The sequence below is a fragment of the Monodelphis domestica genome, chromosome 6, assembly GCF_027887165.1.
Source record: "Monodelphis domestica isolate mMonDom1 chromosome 6, mMonDom1.pri, whole genome shotgun sequence".
In the NCBI taxonomy this organism is placed as follows: Eukaryota; Metazoa; Chordata; class Mammalia; order Didelphimorphia; family Didelphidae; genus Monodelphis; species Monodelphis domestica.
Genome location: NC_077232.1, coordinates 13,177,437 through 13,194,810, shown reverse-complemented (window position 1 = coordinate 13,194,810; position 17,374 = coordinate 13,177,437). Strand labels below are relative to the sequence as shown.

The 17,374-nt window shown below is 41.0% G+C and overlaps 2 protein-coding genes across 9 annotated transcripts in view; one reads left to right on the top strand and one right to left on the bottom strand.

The window, feature by feature from the left end:
• LOC103099226 (membrane-spanning 4-domains subfamily A member 4A-like) overlaps positions 1-17,374 on the top strand; it is a 47,167-nt gene that overhangs the window by 14,174 nt on the left and 15,619 nt on the right. For 5 of the 8 annotated variants that reach the window (XM_056801668.1, XM_056801671.1, XM_056801669.1 and 2 more), the window contains 3 exons: positions 3,333-3,464; positions 5,473-5,526; positions 7,865-8,008. In XM_056801668.1, the coding sequence (XP_056657646.1) occupies positions 3,333-3,464; positions 5,473-5,526; positions 7,865-8,008 (330 nt within the window). Of the gene's footprint in view, positions 1-3,332; positions 3,465-4,947; positions 5,382-5,472; positions 5,527-7,864; positions 8,009-8,338; positions 9,741-11,277; positions 13,423-17,374 lie in introns of those variants that run through there. The other 3 variants (XM_056801670.1, XM_016423563.2, XM_056801673.1) reach the window with 3 other exon arrangements.
• LOC103096989 (membrane-spanning 4-domains subfamily A member 6D-like) overlaps positions 1-17,374 on the bottom strand; it is a 122,854-nt gene that overhangs the window by 100,045 nt on the left and 5,435 nt on the right. The gene's annotated exons all lie outside the window — the stretch shown is intronic.

Here is a 17,374-nt window from a genome sequence, read left to right as displayed (position 1 = left end):
ACCCAAGTCAACTGGGTTTTATAGAGAATTTAATTAATAATACAATGAGGAATTAAAGAAAAGAGAGAAAGAAAGAAAAAGGAAATAAATATGAAGGGCCTTAAGCCAACATGGCTTAGACCTGAGTCTTAAGAGAGATCAGTCAGTCAGTCTTTTATCACTTACCACAAGGTCTGTCTAAGCAAGGATTCTAGTGACAGAGTCTCCTCAGAGAAAGTTCCAGCCAGAGTCCTCCTCAAAGAGCCTTCCAGCCAGAGACTGTTCCAAAGGGCCTCTCCAGAGCCTCTAGAGGGACAGAGTCCCCTCAGAGGAGCTCCAGCGAGACCTCCTTAGAGATTGTCCTCCAAGAGCTTCCCTTCTCCAGACCTCTCTCAAGAGATTCTTCAAAAGGATTCTCCTCAAAAGGAGTTTTTCAAGTGATTCTACTTTTTCTTATATAGGGGGTTTTCTCCTATGTCACCTGCCCTAAGTCCTTACCAATCACAGTAGACGTTTTCCTAAGGACAGCCCTATTCTAAAACACTGCTGGGTCGACTAATCTGTTAGCGTTAAAATAGTTGGAGACATAAACTGTAGTATTTAAAATGGTTGAGGTTATAAACTTCGAGTTGATTGTGTTGGGTTGGAAGCCTGGGTGGGGTGCGAACTTAGAGTCCATTGTGTTGATTAGAATTAGAGTTTTCTGAGGCCAAGGGGGCAGGGGGAGGGGTAGGTTGGTTAGGAGGGTTATTGTCCAGAGCAGGGTGGGACAGAGATTTTGATAATGTTCTTAATTCTCTTTTAATGCTTTTCATAAAAGCTACAATCTCTCTCTGACTTTCCTCTATAAGCTCAAGCCGAGTATTTAGTTCTGCATATTGTTGAGTAGTAGGAGGAACACTCGGTTGGTTTGACTGAGAAGTGGGTTTTTTAAAGAAATACAATATTACAGCTATAATAATCAAAATCAAAATCCCAAGGGAAAGTAGTATGTCGATTAGATTTTGCCATAAGTTCCATGGGATGAGCCCTTTCAGAGAGACAAGGAATTCTGTATTGATAAGATTGGTCATGGGGCTGATAAGCCAGCTGTTAAGTAAGTTGTAGACCAATGCCTGTACTAAGAAAAGAACAAAGTATTTACTGAAACGCCAGTTGTTAACTAAGTTCTGAACTGTCTGTGACTCCATATTTCTAAAGTAAGCACGTGGGAAACAGGATTTTCTAGTCCTAATTTAGGCAGTTGCTAGCCAGGACCTTAGGGCCCTGTTGCTAAGATCTAAAACAGCTTAATTTAAAGAGAATCAAAAAGGTTTTTTACTCACCCATTCTTGCAGCTGTATTTTTTGAAGTCAAGTTAAAAAAGAAAACAAAACTGACTGATAGAGCAAGTAATAAAGAGAGAAAGGAAAGGAAAGAGATTTCACAGAAACTTTTTGAGGGTTTTCTCACCAATTTCGTGGTCAGCCATAAACTGTGGCAGTTAAAAGAGTTAAGGGTATAAACTGTAAAAGTTAAAATAGTGGAAGATAGATATAAGAGTAGATTAGTACATTTGTGACCACAGAAAATGTTTCACTACAGAGTGTTGATTTTAAATCAAATATAAGGTGATCACCAGGGAAATATTCCCAATTATGAACATACCCAAGTCAGCTAGGTTTTATAGAGAATTTAATTAATAATACAATGAGGAATTAAAGAAAAGAGAGAAAGAGAGAAAAAGGAAATAAGCATGAAGGGCCTTAAGCCAACATGGCCTAGACCTGAGTCTTAAGAGAGAGAGATCAGTCAGTCAGTCTTTTATCACTAGCGGTCACAAATTTACTCACCCACTCATATCTACTATAATTTAAGTCTTCCACTATTTTACTCACTACAGTTTATAGCATTAACTCTTTTAAATGCCACAATTTATGGCTTCACTATTTTAATTATAACAGTTTAAGGCAAACAACTATTTTAAATGTTACAAATCCCTTTAGTAAGTTTGTACCAGAAAAAACTTCTGAATAAGTTTTCACCTCTTATCTCCTAGCAAGTTTACAAGTTGCCTGACCTTTAATAGATACTTAGCACCCCATTGTATTAATTCTAAAAATAGGTATGGCTTAAAGAACTTTTTGCCTCATTATAAGTATGGGCCCAAGAACTCTCATTGTTTAGCAAGGAGTTTTCTCCCCTAAAGCAGTCCTAAGTATGGGTGGAGTAGAGGTCCTCCCATTTCTGATCCAAGTAGAGTTCTCACTGTCAAAATGGAGAATGTTCCCAGTAGCGAATTGTTCCAATGGAGAATTCCCCAATGTGGAAATTTTTAACATTCACAAGTCTGAGAAATTTCAAGATTTACAAGTGGCAGAGAATTATTCCCTATTCTTTTGCATCTCAGCCTCAGAGGATGCATTGAGAGCCTAATCATCTGCAAACAAAGTCATATACCAACTTCTTCATTTTAGTCCTAACTTGTAGCCTTTTCAAGTAAAATAATTTACTGTCAAATATGGCAGTTACCCTCAATGCTTTTTTCATTCTTATTGGAGCCATCCAACACTAGTGCTGAAAACAGCATGCTAAAAAGCATGGGAACAAGCTCATGGCCCATAATTAGATAGTAAAATGGTAAATGGCAAAATGATGTGGGCAATGTCTTTTGACTCACCCATAAATTGGATAGCTCTGTATCCATCCATTAGGGAGGGAAGGGAATATTTGTTAAGCACCTACTATGTAACAAGCACTGTGCTAAGAATTTGAAAAATATAATCTCATTTGATCCTTAGAACAACCCTAGGAAGCAGGTGTTTTTATTCTTATTTTATAGATGAAATTGAAGCTGAGAGAGATTAAGTTACTTGCCTGGGGACACATAAAGCTAATAGGTATTTGAGGATCTATTTGAACCTAGGCTTTACTGACTCCAGGTCCAGCACTCTATTTACTGTGCTATCAGCCACAATAGAATGTAGTTTCCTTGAAGGCAAGGACAATTTCCTTTTCTTGTTTTTGTATTCCCAGAATTGAGCATAGTACCTCTCACATAATGAGTACTTAATAAATGAGTTTTTTTGTTGTTCATTGAATAGAATGGTCATCTCAAGGTGTGTTTCTTTTGTGCCTTCTTCTGGGTATCCATCTGAGGTCAGGTTGCTCATTTTTGCCTAGAGTAAAAACTTGATTGACAAAAGACCAGAAGTCTGGTGGGGTAACAGGGTTTTGTTTATCATGTCCACCTCTCCATTCTTGAAAGACTAGAGATATCCCCTTCCTAAGCTCCCAAACCAGAATCAAGATTCATTTGTTTAAAAAGGAATCTCCTCACATACATTTTAAATTTTCCATTTTTCTTCACACAGGTTCTCCAGGTCCTGATAGGTCTAATCGTCACTATACTTGGAGCCTTTTTATTTTCCAACAAAACTGAACTTCCAAAGTCAAGTTTTTCTCATTTCTTTATCACAAGGTACCCATTCTGGACAGGAGCATGTGTGAGTATAGTGAACAGAATAACTTTGGATGTGTAAAGATTAAAATTTAGGGAAACTGAGGCAGGTAGAAATTAGTTTCTCTCTGCAAGGAGTATTATATTTTTAGAGGTTTATTGAAGATTAAGGATTAAAAAAAAATACAGGATAAGAAAACATGTGTCTGGGCCACAGAGAGGCCTAGATACAACCTCACCTACATTATGAAAAGAGCCACCTCTGCTCCAAAATGGAAGTCCAAAAGACCCCTCGGTAGGTGGAGAACTCCTTTAAATAATCATTTGTGTTCTCGCCCAGGCGAGAATTCATTGTGATTACAAAGCATTCTGGGGAAGTGGAGCAAAGGATTCTGGGGATTGGAGTCCTGGATTCGAGTCTATTTTTACAGATGCCAGGCTGAAAAGGCCACTCTGAAATTCCTAGTAGTATCCAGGAACCTGATTGTGTCCATGTAAGTAAAAGGCTGGGCTTATCAAATTTTGCAAAGGATCACAAGAGGGTGAGAAAGCCTGCCTGTCTCATCCCATGCTGGGTACCAAATAGGACAGAATTAGGGGTTCATCTGTGGCGTCTAGCCGATATCCTTTGGCCATTCGCCTGTCCAGTTTTCCACCATTCTCTCAGAATTGACCCTGAACAGTATGAAACTCCCCTAGATTGAGATTTAAACTTGGCTTTATGGGAGATTGTCTGAAGCATTTGTTTCAATTCTTCCCCCCTTTGGAAAATTGGATAAATAATCAAAGTGATCTGGTAGATATGACCACTTGAAAGCCCACACTGATAAAGATATTTATGGCTGGTAGACCTCCACTCTTCAGGAGCTCTTCACTGACTTCTATCCCCATATGCAATCCATTCATACTTTTCTGTGTGTTGTGTTCTGGTTACACCATCCTGGTCCCTCCCCTACTTTAGAGAAAGCCCTTTGTGGCTTTCCCAGTGCCCAGTGCCTACCTAATAAAGTAAACCCTCTTATCCTTGTATTCTAAGCCCTTCATAATCTGGCTCTCACATACCATTTCCACCTCAAAGCATACTACCGTTCTTTACATACTCAACTTTCTAAGGCAAGTGTACTACTACTTCTCATTGTGTCTCTATGGTCACCTAGCCCTCTCTTATTTCTGAGGGTTGTTCCTTGTCCTTGTCTGTACCAAGGCTGCATGAACCTCTCCCATCTTTGAGACCTAAAAACTGAAAGCAATCTTTCACCTGAAATTTCTCCCAGAACTCTGCCTGGATTTCTCCTTTGGTCCTATAATATTGTGCCTTATAATGCACACACCCCTCCCCCTTTAGTCCCATCACAGCATCTCTCTGCCACCTTGAAGTATGCTGCTGATGTCCTGAGAGGTTGGTTTTTGTCCCTGGTACTCAAAGAAGACCAAAATAACATCACTGTTGATGTCTTTTGACTCCTGCATAAATTATATTTAAGTGAGGCAGAGTTGCACAAAGTCATTGGCCTCACTCTCTCTTCCAGAGTCATCAAAGTCCAGTGGCAAGACAAAAGTCAAGATGACTGGTGATGGCCTGAGATGCAGTGGATACTTTGGCTTCTTTGATGTTTAACTAAGCTCTAAGCACTCCACAGAGCCCGCTTCTGCTGCCTTCAGGGCCATTGGAACAAACTGTTCTCGTCCGCCCATTCTGCTGGGGGAAGTCTTCACATGCTTGGGTAGACACTTCCATAACTCACTGGCTGGCTTGAGGCCTATTGGTTACCCTCAACCTGGTTTAGCCTGCCTGCCCAGATGGTTTACCAGGGTGTAGCCACTGCGAATATCTACAGCTTCTTGGAGTATCTACAGCTTCTTGGAGCCACAGATGAAAGCTGGGGTCAGGTGAACACTAAAAGAGGATGAGCAGCCCTAAAAAGGGCTCACATCAAAAGTGCTAGTCTTCTTTGAGCAATCTGTAAGCCCTGTTGGCTTTGGTATAAATTAATAGATGTTCAGCTGCTGTAGACCATCTAGGTTCTACTAACAAATTACTCTCTTCTTCACAGTATGCCATTATAGGAGTCTTCACTATTCTTAATGGTGTGAACTATAAAAATCAGGTAAGAATAGACTTGATTCAAATTATAATTATGGCTTAATACATTGATATAAAGGACATGCCCAAATTACTGGCAACATGATCATTCTCTATGATCCATCAAGTCAAAAAATTTTATTTACCATTATTTTTATTTACCAACATCACCATCTTCCCTACTTCCTGGTAATGTCCTAAGAATCACAGATTTTTGAGAATTGGAAGGGATATCACAGGCCATCTTTACCAATCTGTACTCCAGGGGTTTTCCAGTCATTTAAAAGATTTCCAAGGAGGGAACACTAAATCCCATAATCCTGAGGTAATAAAGCTATAGCATTTGCCTTCAGGAAACCCAGTCGATGAAAAGACATCCCAAATTGAAGCTCATCAAAGAAGAAATAAGAGAATATTAAGTTCTCTGGGGCCTATGGCCTGAATTTCAGTTCAACAATCCCAGATTATTTCCTCAGTCCCTAGGGATTTGGGCAGATGCTTTCTGTGAGACCTTTTAGGGCTCAAATGAGATGATAGTTGCAAAGTCCTTAGTATAGTGCCTGGCAGTGTAGTACATATTTATCAAGTGTTTATTTCATTTCATTGCAGAGTAATTTTAAGACTTGTCTTTCCAAAACTAAATTTTTCTAAAGACAAGATGTAAGTCTTGGAATGATGGCATAAATTCATTCTATGGTGAAATCTCAGGGAAGTTGGGGAAAGTATTAATCATTCTCTGTTTTGTGTGAGTAAATTCACAGTTAAATTGTCCTACAGAAAGCAAGCTGTTCTAGTGGCAGGTCTGATATCTGATGTTTCCTTTGGTCCATGTCACTTTCCCTCTCAGTTTTCTCATCTCTAAATTAAGAGAAATGGATTAGAGATTCTCTAAAGTCTCTACTAGCTTTAAACCCTTTGTTCTTGACCTGCAGTTCAGCTGGAGTGGGAGAGTTGGCCCAGAGATCAAAGATGCACTAAATGTCAGTTCAGAAACCCAGTTCAAACTAAAAAAGATTATTCCAATGTCTGCTACTTGAAAGGCAGAGCTGTGCTAGATGTTGAGGATATAGACAAATATGGAAAATAGTGCCTGGCCCTCAAGATTCTCATATTTTCTCAGAGCCGGAGTTAAGATTAAGAGGGCAAGAAAGGTCATTATTTTCATCTCTCCATATTCAACTACTCACATAGCCTTCCAGAGAGCTCCAAATGCCCACAATGTTGCTTTTATCAGTCAGAGATATATTTGACTCTCTGAGAATCAAACAGTGCATCAGTCTGGAAAATTCTTCTCAGAAAGACAGACCTAAGTTTGGAAATTAAGCTGGTCACGGATCTAGGAAATATATAAGGAGCAGAGGGGACCAAGGACCTCTCTGAGGCTACCCATATTTGGCATATCCTCTGTACACTGTCTTAAAAACATGCCTTTGGAATAAAAATGGGATATCCTTGGAAAAGCAGCTCAGGGAATGAGGAAAGGGAGATTCTTCAGGGTGGGGTGCTGGAGCACTAACATTAGTGTCACTTAAGCATTTTCACTTTTATTTTTCCACCTATGTGTTCTGACCTCACTTGTTCAATTTCTAGAATTACTGCTAAGTAGTACTGTATTAGAGTGCTAGGTCTGGAGCCAGGGAGAAGAGTTCAGATCCAGCCTCAAACACTTCCTAGCAATATGACCTCAGCAAGGCATTTCACCTGTTTGCCTCAGTTTCTCCAGGTGTAGAATGGAGATGATAACATCTGCCTCCCACGGCCAGAGCACTTAGCCTGGTGCCTGGCATGTCCGAGGTGCTCTAGGAATGTTTATTTCCTTTCCCTTCCTCTTCCCCAATAGGTTTGTTTCTATCTCTGCCAAATATAGATCTGGCCAATCTGCTGTCACTGGCCCTTTGTAAAGACGGAGATAGTTGAGGTAGTTGAAATGTTTGCCTGGTGTGGCTCCAGCCCCTCAAATACATGTGCGCCCTCTATGCTAAGGCATAACTTGACTGAAGACCTGGCATCAGTCCCATCCCAGCCATGTTTATACTATGGCGTAGTGAGAATTGTTTCCTGGCTTTCTGGCCCTGCCATTATTCCGTCAGTCAGAGAATGCTCTCATTTCGGGGTTCCAGCTAGCCCTGTGCCGGGGCAGGGAAGTCTCCAACAGCTCTTTGTCTAAGAACTCTGCCTGGAATTATCTCGAGGGAGCCCTGAAAGGCATTGGGCCGTGGCTCAGTGCCTGGCGAGCCCGAACACCCAGGCTGTGCTTCCCGTTGGAGCCCCTGGGCTTCAGGAGCTCTCCCCTTGCGCTGCAGAAGCTCTGGTGGCCCGGCAAGCCCGCCAGCTGTTGAGCACCCGCGTGCGTTCTCTTTCAGGATCGTCTGAGTCTTTACATGGATGTCCTTGGGGCCCTGATCTCTGCGTCTGGGATCAGCGTCCTCTTCTACAGCTTATCTCTCCATCAGTTTGTTCACCCTGCATCAGGTGGCATGGGTGCCATGGTTGAACCCCTTCTTCATGTAAGTAATTTTATTCTATCTATTGAAATCTCTCCACATGACCTGAATTCCACCATAGAATAAAATGCAATTAATCCAACACCTCCGCAATTCACAACTTACGTTCTGAGGCAGATAGGTGACTACATGGATAGAGTGACTGCTGGACTAGAATTAGGAAGACCTGCCTCAGACCACATTTACTAGTTGTGTGGCCTTGGGTAAGTCACTTCACCTGTCTTCATCCTATCTCACAGGGTTGTTTTGAGGCCAAATGAGACAACATGTAATTCTTCAGAATTCTTCAAGGACTTTACAAATGCTTGTAATTATTATTGTTCTTCTTTCCAGTTCCATTTGACAAGCATTTATGATAAATAAGGCACTGGAGATACAAATGGAAAAGAATCCCTGCCTTTAAGGAGCTCATCCTCTTCAGGGAGGAATCAATGTCTAAACACATTCAGGACCATTTAAGAAGAGAGAGTAACACTAATAACTTTGGGGGATCAGGAAAGACTTCCCATAGAAGATGCTCCTTTAACTGAAGCTCCCAGAAGGAAGCTGAAGATTTAAAAGGTGGAGAAGGTAAAGAGGGAGTGCCCTTCAGGTATGGGAGGCAGCAAAGGTATGAAGTCAGAATGTCCAAGTCAGAAAACAAAAGATAAGCCAATTTGGCTAGAATACACACACACACACAAATGAATAACCTAGGTGGAGGGGCAGATATTTTACACTTGGACCTCTAGGTGACACAGTGGACGGGGTGCTGGACTTGGAGTCAAGGGCTCATTTTTCTGAACTCAGATCTGGCTTCAGAATACTTACTGGCTAGGTGACCCTAGACAAGCCCCTTTTAATTCTTTTTGCCTCAGTTTCCTCATCTGTAAAATGAACTGAAGAAGGAAATGGCAAACAAGCCTCAGTATCTCTGCTAAGAAAACCCCAAATGGGATCACAAAACAATTGGGCATGGCTGAAAAATGACTGGACAACATATTTTATCCTACATGTGAATGGAAGTCAGAAGATTGTTCTTGAATAGGGAATACCATCATCAAATTTGTGCTTCAGAAAGTCAATATAGGTAGCTTAGTAGAGGATGAACTAGACAGAGAAGAGCCCAGAAGCCAAGTGTCCCAATGAAGGAATTTTTAGTCCAGGTGAGGGGTGACAAGATTAAGGGTTAAACCAGGATAGAGGGCCCTGTGAGGGGAGAGGACAGAATGGATTCGAGAAATGCTATGGAGAAAGACTAGACTGACGGCTCTGCAATGCCTCTAAAAAAGTTTTTCTAAACAAAATGAGAAATTCAATGAGATGGCCTAGGTGAGGAAGACACTCGAAGTTACTTCTATGAATCGACTCTACAAAGACTTTGAAACATGGTAATGTAAATGCTGTAGATTACACACGAGTATGATATAATGTTAAAAGCAGATCTGGATGTTCTTTGACGTTGGAACAGCCTGGCCAGAGCAGTGTCTTGAATTTGGAGTATGTTTTTTTTTTTATTTATTTTACCAATTACATGTAATAACAAATTTCCCACATAAGTTTTCCAAAGCTATATGATCCAGACTGTCTCTCTTCCTCTTTCCTTCCCCACTCCTGGAGCTGGCAGGCAATTTAGTCTGGATCATATATGCATTATCACACAAAACACATTTCCATATTGTACATTCTTTTAAGTGAGTAATCTTATAAAACTAAAACCCCCAAACATAAGCCCAAATAAACAAGTGAAAAATTGTATGCTTTCATCTGCTTTCCTACTCCAACAGTTCTTTCTCTGGGGGGTGGATAGCATTGAACTTGGAGTACATAGAGTTGAGAAATGTGATTCTCAATTCTGGTTTCCTGACCTTAGTCATGCCCCTTTTCTTCTCTGCAACTCAGCTTTTAAATCTCTAAAACGGGGATAACTGTATCACAGGATGTTTGTGAGAATTGAATGAGGGAATGGATGCTAAAGCACTCTCTGACCATCTCTGTGACCTCTGACAAGTACCTTCCTATGGCTGGGTCTCATTTCCCTTCTTTGTCAAATTAGGGGATTAGACTAAATTTTACTTACATTGTTTTCATTTGATCCCTCCACTAATTTGGTGGAAGGTAGGTAGTAGTATCACCCCCATCTTATACATCAAGAAAATAGGATGCAAACATACTCAGTGACTTGCCTGAGGTCACGCAGCTAGGAGGTATCAGGGCTAAGATTCAGAGCCATGTCTTCCTGATGTGAAGCCTAGCAATCCATTCATTATGCCAAAGTGCCTCTAAGATTTCTTCTAGCTCTGAGCTCTGAATCCTAGGAATATTCCAATGTTTTGTACATTTAGAAATGCCTTCTCCCCACTCGTCTACCCCTCCCTAAGATGAGATGAAGCTTTCTGGATTTTCAGTTGCCACTGATGAAACTTCATGATTTTAGCCATGGCTCTCAGTTCCTCAGACTTAACCTTTGGGAACCAAGCTGGGTCATTAGCATTATTCAGAGCTATAGAGACCATTGTTTTTGATTCTTATTCAGTTTTATTTGATATTATTTGGCCCCCTAATCAAATCCCCTCCAGATTATTTGAAAACAATTAAGTCAAGCTGGTTCCAATCTCTGATGGACCTGCATTTCCAGAGAAATGTCCTTTTAGTCTCATGCCTTCTTTCCTGCCTCTCAGCTAGTTCCCAAACCTTAAAAGCATAGTTCAAATGGAATAGTGACTAAGCCTGTGATTTCATTGGTATAGGAAACTCCTAGATGAGAAAATGTCCTCTACCTAATAATGCAGGTTGACAAGCTTGATGCAACTTATGGTCTTAGAGTTGTTCAGAATACTGAGGCCTTAAGTGAATGACCTGGGCCCAAGGACTAGAATCAGTCACTGAGGCAACAAGCCGAGCTCTTATTGTCTAAAGCCCAGGAACCCAGAGTTGAAATTTATCCAAATTTATTCCCAAATAGAGGGCCTATCCCCATATTGAACATATGGCATGTGTGCCAGAGCATGGCAGAGGAGGCTACCCCATTCCCTCTCTTCACACATGCTTGAGGACATTTTTCACATGAACCACCCCTCTGCCCAACAGCCCAATGGGAACGCTTCCTCCCTCCTCTCTTTGGAGTAAGGTGGGGGGCTTACATGTAGCATAAGTCTGGCAGTTTGGGCACTTCATCTCTAAAACATTTGCCACCACTGATCTATCCAAACGCAATGCCTTGGCTCCTCAAGACATATAGACTATATTGGAGATCCCCAGGGGGTTCCATGATAATTTCTTCTCAACGAATTAGTTTTTGGTGTGAAGTATCATAATAAAGAGGATAGCATCAAGGACTTAGAGTCAAGAAAACCTGCTTTCTTACCCTTAGAAGTCCTTCCTTTACTTTTGGGTAAATCAGGCTTCTATTGCATTAGAAGGATTGAGAGCAGGATAGAAATAATCTCCCAAATGGGGTCAGAAAATTGGGAACCCTTTGGTTCTCCTCTGGTCACCTCTGATCTGTTGCTTTACCAGTGTCAGAACTGAATCAATTTAGTCATCTGGTTGAATAACACGAACTTTTTGCAGCATAAACATATTTGAAAGAGAAAAGCATCCCCCTTTTTGGTCTGCAAAGAGAGGGAACTTTGGAAGACTTGGTTAATGTGCTGATTAATTGGGGGAATGGCTTTTTTATGTTTCTTTTTTGTTCTTTTTTACAAAGAATGGCTCTTTGGAGACGGTTGGGGAGGGGACATACTTGGAAATGTAGATGATTTAAGCACAAAATATACTTGACAAAAACTTGAGAATTTATTTAAAGTCCTGTTAAAGAAATTCACTCTGCAAAGATTTGCTGGGGAAGACCTTTCTTGTGAATTTCATAAGACAAATTTGGGGATTTGGGTTCACCTACTTGGGAGTAAATAATAGGAATGCTGATGCCAAAAGAGTTAGGATGGTCTTAAGTGATCTTTGAGAGAATTGGAGTTTCTAGAAAAAGGAACAGCTTTTGGTGTGGTCCATCCAGAGACCTCATCTAGAGAACTGTGCTTCAGCTGAGCATTAAGTTTTAAGAGAATCACCACCAAACTAGAGATAGTTCAGAAATTGAATGACAAGACAATGAGAGAACTCAGAACCATCTTATATGAAAAAAGGTTGAAGAAAATGGGGATGCTTCTCCTGGAATGGAAGAAAACGAGGGACAACTAAGATTGCTTTCTTCAGATACTTGAAAATTTCTCATCTGGAAGAGATTAGAGCCAACAGGATTCAATGGATAGATTCTGGCTTAATAAAAGTACAGAGTCCTAATCAATAGAGCTGAATAACAATGATCTGTACTGCCTTATGAGAGGGGTTCCCCTTGTCTCAGTTCCTTCTAGATCAACTCTTCCCTATTTTAGTATATGCCAGAAAGCAATTTTACCAAGCTAGGGAAGAAACAGGGTTTGGCTGATTGTTCTACATGAGGCAAGGATTCCAGGTGCAGGAAGTCTAGTCGATCACCTGCAAGCCCAACACACCAGGAGACCCTGTCATGAACACTTACATCCCCACCCTGCCTACCTTCTGACCTAAAAGCCATATCAGAATTCCAGGTCAGATCAAGGAACTGTTCCCACAACTCTTATGCCCCATTCATGGGCTAGGTGCCCAACTGACCATTCTTAGTGGTTCTTCCAAAGACTAGCTACGTGATCACAGACACGCTCAAACTTCAAAATGTCTTTGAGAAGGAAGGAACAAAAGCCACCCAAGGCATTTCCTTCACAGTAGTGAACATCTGAATGTTAGTTACTTTACTGCAGAGGTTCTCAGCTTGGTCTCTGTCAACTTTTTTTTAGAACTGCATGTATTTCAAAACAATTGGTTGCCTTTGTAATACTATATATTTTATGTATTTAAAAGCATTGTTCTGAGAAGAGGTCTATGGTATTTCATAGTAGTAGTCTCTCGGTAACCAAGAATGACAATTGTCTTTGTGAGCTTTCATCTGTGATGTACCCTCATATGGCTTGAAGAGGGTGGGGATAGACGAGTGTGCACAAAGACACCTGTGCATGAAGATTTAAGTGGAAAAGTCATTGCACAGAGACAGTCCCATTGGAAGCCTGGGTCCAGTGGCACGAAAAGTCGTTACACCTGGAGACTTCCTCAGCTGCATTGGATGGCCGTGTTGTCCTTTGTGCTCCAACACGCCCTAAGCACTCCACAGTGCTTTGCTGCGTCGCCATCTCAGCCGTTGAACCTTCTTATTGGTTTCTTCCGCCTGTTCCACCTAAGTAGTCTTCACCTGCTGGGTGAGCAAAGCCTTAGTTCACCAGGGGTCGACGACCCGATGGCTACCCTCACAAGGTTTAGCCGGCCTGTCGAAGCCATTGCCTGGGGTGTGGCCACTGCCGCATGCTAGCAGCTACTGGCAGCCACAAGTGAGAGCTGGGTGTCAGGTTGGTATTTCAAAAAATAACAAAAGGGTCCATGGCACACACAAAAATCTTATTGTAACGTTAAATTGTCCTAGAGGTAACTGTGTCAAGGAAGCTCATCCCCTCCCCCTTCCTGAGTAACTTTACCTGCCTATCAAACATTCCTGATATACCACAGTTGTACCAGGTTTGTGTCCTCATATGTTCTGTACCTCAATAAAAGTTAAGGTTTGGGGCAGGACTGGGGAGACCAAGGAGAGAAAGGGAGAGATGGATGAGAAATCACTCAGGAAGCCTGAGAAGAGACAGTGCAGGAGGTGAGGGGAAATGAGAGAGGAACTGGCAGGCTAGGCTCCATGCAGCTAGGTTACTTAGGAATGATTGTCCACCCTTCATAATAAACCTTATAAAATCTATACCTCTGGGTAGCAAGAAATAATATTAATTTTAATTATGACAGTTGGCGACCATAAATCAGGGATTGTTTTTTAGAACCTTAATTTTCTTCTGAGAGAAGTTTTGAGTCTTGGGTAAAGTTTACGCCTAAGTAAGATAGAAGTGGCTTCAGTTAGCTAGCCTGCCTTCAAATGCAAAAAGCCTTGGCCAAGAGAGGAAACCAGATCCAGACCAGATCACAATTGAATTGGTGAAAAAAACTCCTTCCCTGGTGGCTTACCGTGCCCCCCCCACTCCCCACCGCACCCCATTTTTTCCTTTCAGCTTGAATAGGGGTGAAGAGGGCCTTTTTGCCCATAAGGAATTGGGTGGGTTTTAGGACCCAACAGGAAATCCTGCTCTTTTATTTGCCACAGCAGGAAAGGTCCTAGAGTTCCTCCTTCCAGTCTAGTGCAATGCAGAGCTGGGGGACCCCTTGAACAGATCCTAGGTGCTTCCAGGCTGTGGAATAGATTTGGGGGCTCCCTGGGGCAGTCCTGACACAGAACCGGGGACCCAGGCAGGGGAGCGGCCGCTTTCACTCTCCCCACATGGCTACTCCCCCCTCCACTTTAAACCAAGGGGCACTAGGACCAAATGGATCTTTACCAGCCCAGGGTCCCCACATGCCCACTGTAGCAGGGACCAACTCAGAGTCACTCATTAAATTAATTTTGAGGGTCTTTCCAAGCTGTGCTAAGATTAGGAACTCCCTGCCCCACCCCCAACTTTGAAAACACATGGCTGTTTCAGGGGGAGGGATTTAACTCCATTTTTGCTCTCTCCCTCCCTCACCCTCAAACTTTGCTTGTATACTGCCTAGCTTCCTTTTCTTGTCTAAGGCCACATTTTACTTGGGAGGGCCCATCTTCATTAGCATTTTAAAAATTACTCTGCCATTATTTCTTTAGCATTTAAAAGACAATTTTTTTTTTGCCTTCTCTTTATCTGACTGCTTAGATAGGTCTACTCACAGGTGCCTTCCACTCTACATACATTTATAGCACTACCCACTGTGGAGAATTGAAACTGCAGGAAAATAAAAAATAAATTCCTTTGCTAGTGCTACTAGTGATCTAAAATAGTGCTATTAAATTGCATACATTTAAATAAAACAATTATTAATAGGAAATATTAATAATATTAATTTAAATTAAAACCAAATTTATAAAATTGAAAAAAGTCAACATTAAATCAAATTAATTACATGCAATAGGAATAATTTTAGAACACAATAGTATTAGTAATACTATTAGGGGCAACTGGGTAGCTCAGTGGATTGAGAGCCAGGCCTAGAGGTCCTAGGTTCAATTTTGGCCTCAGCCACTTCCTAGTTGTATGACCCTGGGCAAGTCACTTGACCTCCATTGCCTAGCCCTTACCACTCTTCTGCCTTGGAGCCAATACACAGTATTGACTCCAAGATGGAAGGTAAGGGTTTTAATTTTAAAAAAATATACTATTAATTACTAATGTTTATTATTGATTATTGATACTTGTTTATAGTTTATGGTTGTTAATTATTAATAAGATAAATAATTTTAATAAATGCGTATTGTTACTGATTAATAGCAGCAATTATTATACTGTATATTCATTATTGATACTATTGCTGTGCAACAATAACTGTTCCCTTACATTAGCCTTTTGTTTTAAACCTTCTCTTATTGCCTTCCACAATAACATTGAAGAACTTTGTGTCACCATTTCTTTTATGTTTTAGAAACTTTCATTGTTTAAGCTGCTAATTTAGCAATACTCAAACTAGCTTAAATTAGGACACAGACTAGACAATATGTGAAATACTGCAACACATCAAAAGAAATCAGGAAATATTCCTCCTGATTCAGCCCGTATAAACTTTTAAATAACTGGAGTGATCCAAATTAGCCTAAGGAGAATTGGATGACAGAGAAAGAAGCTAAAAAGTTTTGTAAGGCATGGAGGGACATATCTTTTACCTGGCCAAAATATGGCTCTTTTGACTTCAAGATTTTAAAAGATTTGATGTTAGCCATTAAAAACAAAGTCCAAAGATTATAAATACTGGTACTTATGGGCCTATTTTATGGATAAATCCACCACTCCCTCCAGTAAGGAAACTTTGGAACCAAACCATTCTAGCTTAACTCCTTCAGTGAAATCTAGCAAGGAACATGCTCTGTCATCCCACTTGACCTGTGAGGAGGTTTCTCCTCATACTGACCCAAACCAGGATTTGAACCCTTCAACTCCTTTCCCTGTCAGACATCACTCATCCCCTACTCCTCCCATTCCCTTTCCTCCCAATCTCAACCCTCCTTTGCCAACCCATCTCCCCTATCCCTACCCATACCGTCCCCCAATCCTTTTCCGTACCCTCCTTCCTACCCACCTTACTGTGACCCCTCTAGACCTCACCCATCCTACTCCTCTCTACCCTGTGCCCTAACCCACCCCCCTTCTCCACCCCAGCCCCACCCCCGATCTTTTCAGCTTCATTCCAACACCCTACCCCCTTCCCCTACCAGCCTCACTACAACCCACTCCATTGAACTCCAGAATACAGGCCAAGCAGTAGTTGCTACAGATGATTCAAATAAAGGTTTTTTCCCCTCTAAGAGTTGTCCCTACATATAACAAACATGGAGATTTAGTAAACATTAGACATCATACACCCTTTTCTCCACAGGACATTGAGAGATTCAAAGAAAAAGCACCTTCATATGAAGCTGAGCCTGTGGTGGTGATAAAGAAGTTTGAAAGCATTTTTCACACATATAATCCCAGATGGCTTGATGTAGAAGGTTTGTTCCAGGCCTTGCGAACAGAAAGGGAAAGGAATAAGATTCTTTCTCTTGTTAATCAGGCCCAAGGAGAGGGAACAGTTCATTGGCCAACTGAAGATGCCAAATGGGACCCAAATTCAGAGCAAGATTACTTACAAATATGCCAGGCTAGAAATGCATTGATAAAAGCTATGAAAACATGTTATGATAGGCCTGGTAAATAGACTAAATTTGAAAAATCTTAAGCAAGAAGGTAGCGAAAATCCCGCCCAATTTATGGATAGACTTATCGAGCTGGGAGAAAGATATATTGAACTTGATCTTGATAGGGAATGAGACCGTAGACAAATTAGAATGTAATTTGTCAAGAACAGTTGAAAGGTAGCTAGGAATTATTTTATGACTAGCTGTCCAAATTGGCCTACTATGGACCTTGAAGAATTGAAAAGAGTAGCAGTTTATGCTTTTGAGGGACATAAGGAAAGGGAGAAGGAGAACAATGATTTAGTTGAAGCATTAAGTAAGGAAATAAAGGAATTACCTTCTAAACAGTGTGAGAAGGATAAGGAGAATGCTACTTTAGTAGAGACATTGAGGAAGGAAATAAAGGCATTAATTGAAACAGTTGTGAAGGTAAAGCAAGGAGAGATCATAGCTCCCTTACAAGAATCCACAAAGTAACCACTAACATGTTACTTTTGTGGAAAAATTGGTCATGTGATTATGAATTATAAAAAGAAAAATCAGGAAAATAGGAATAGAGGTTTCAA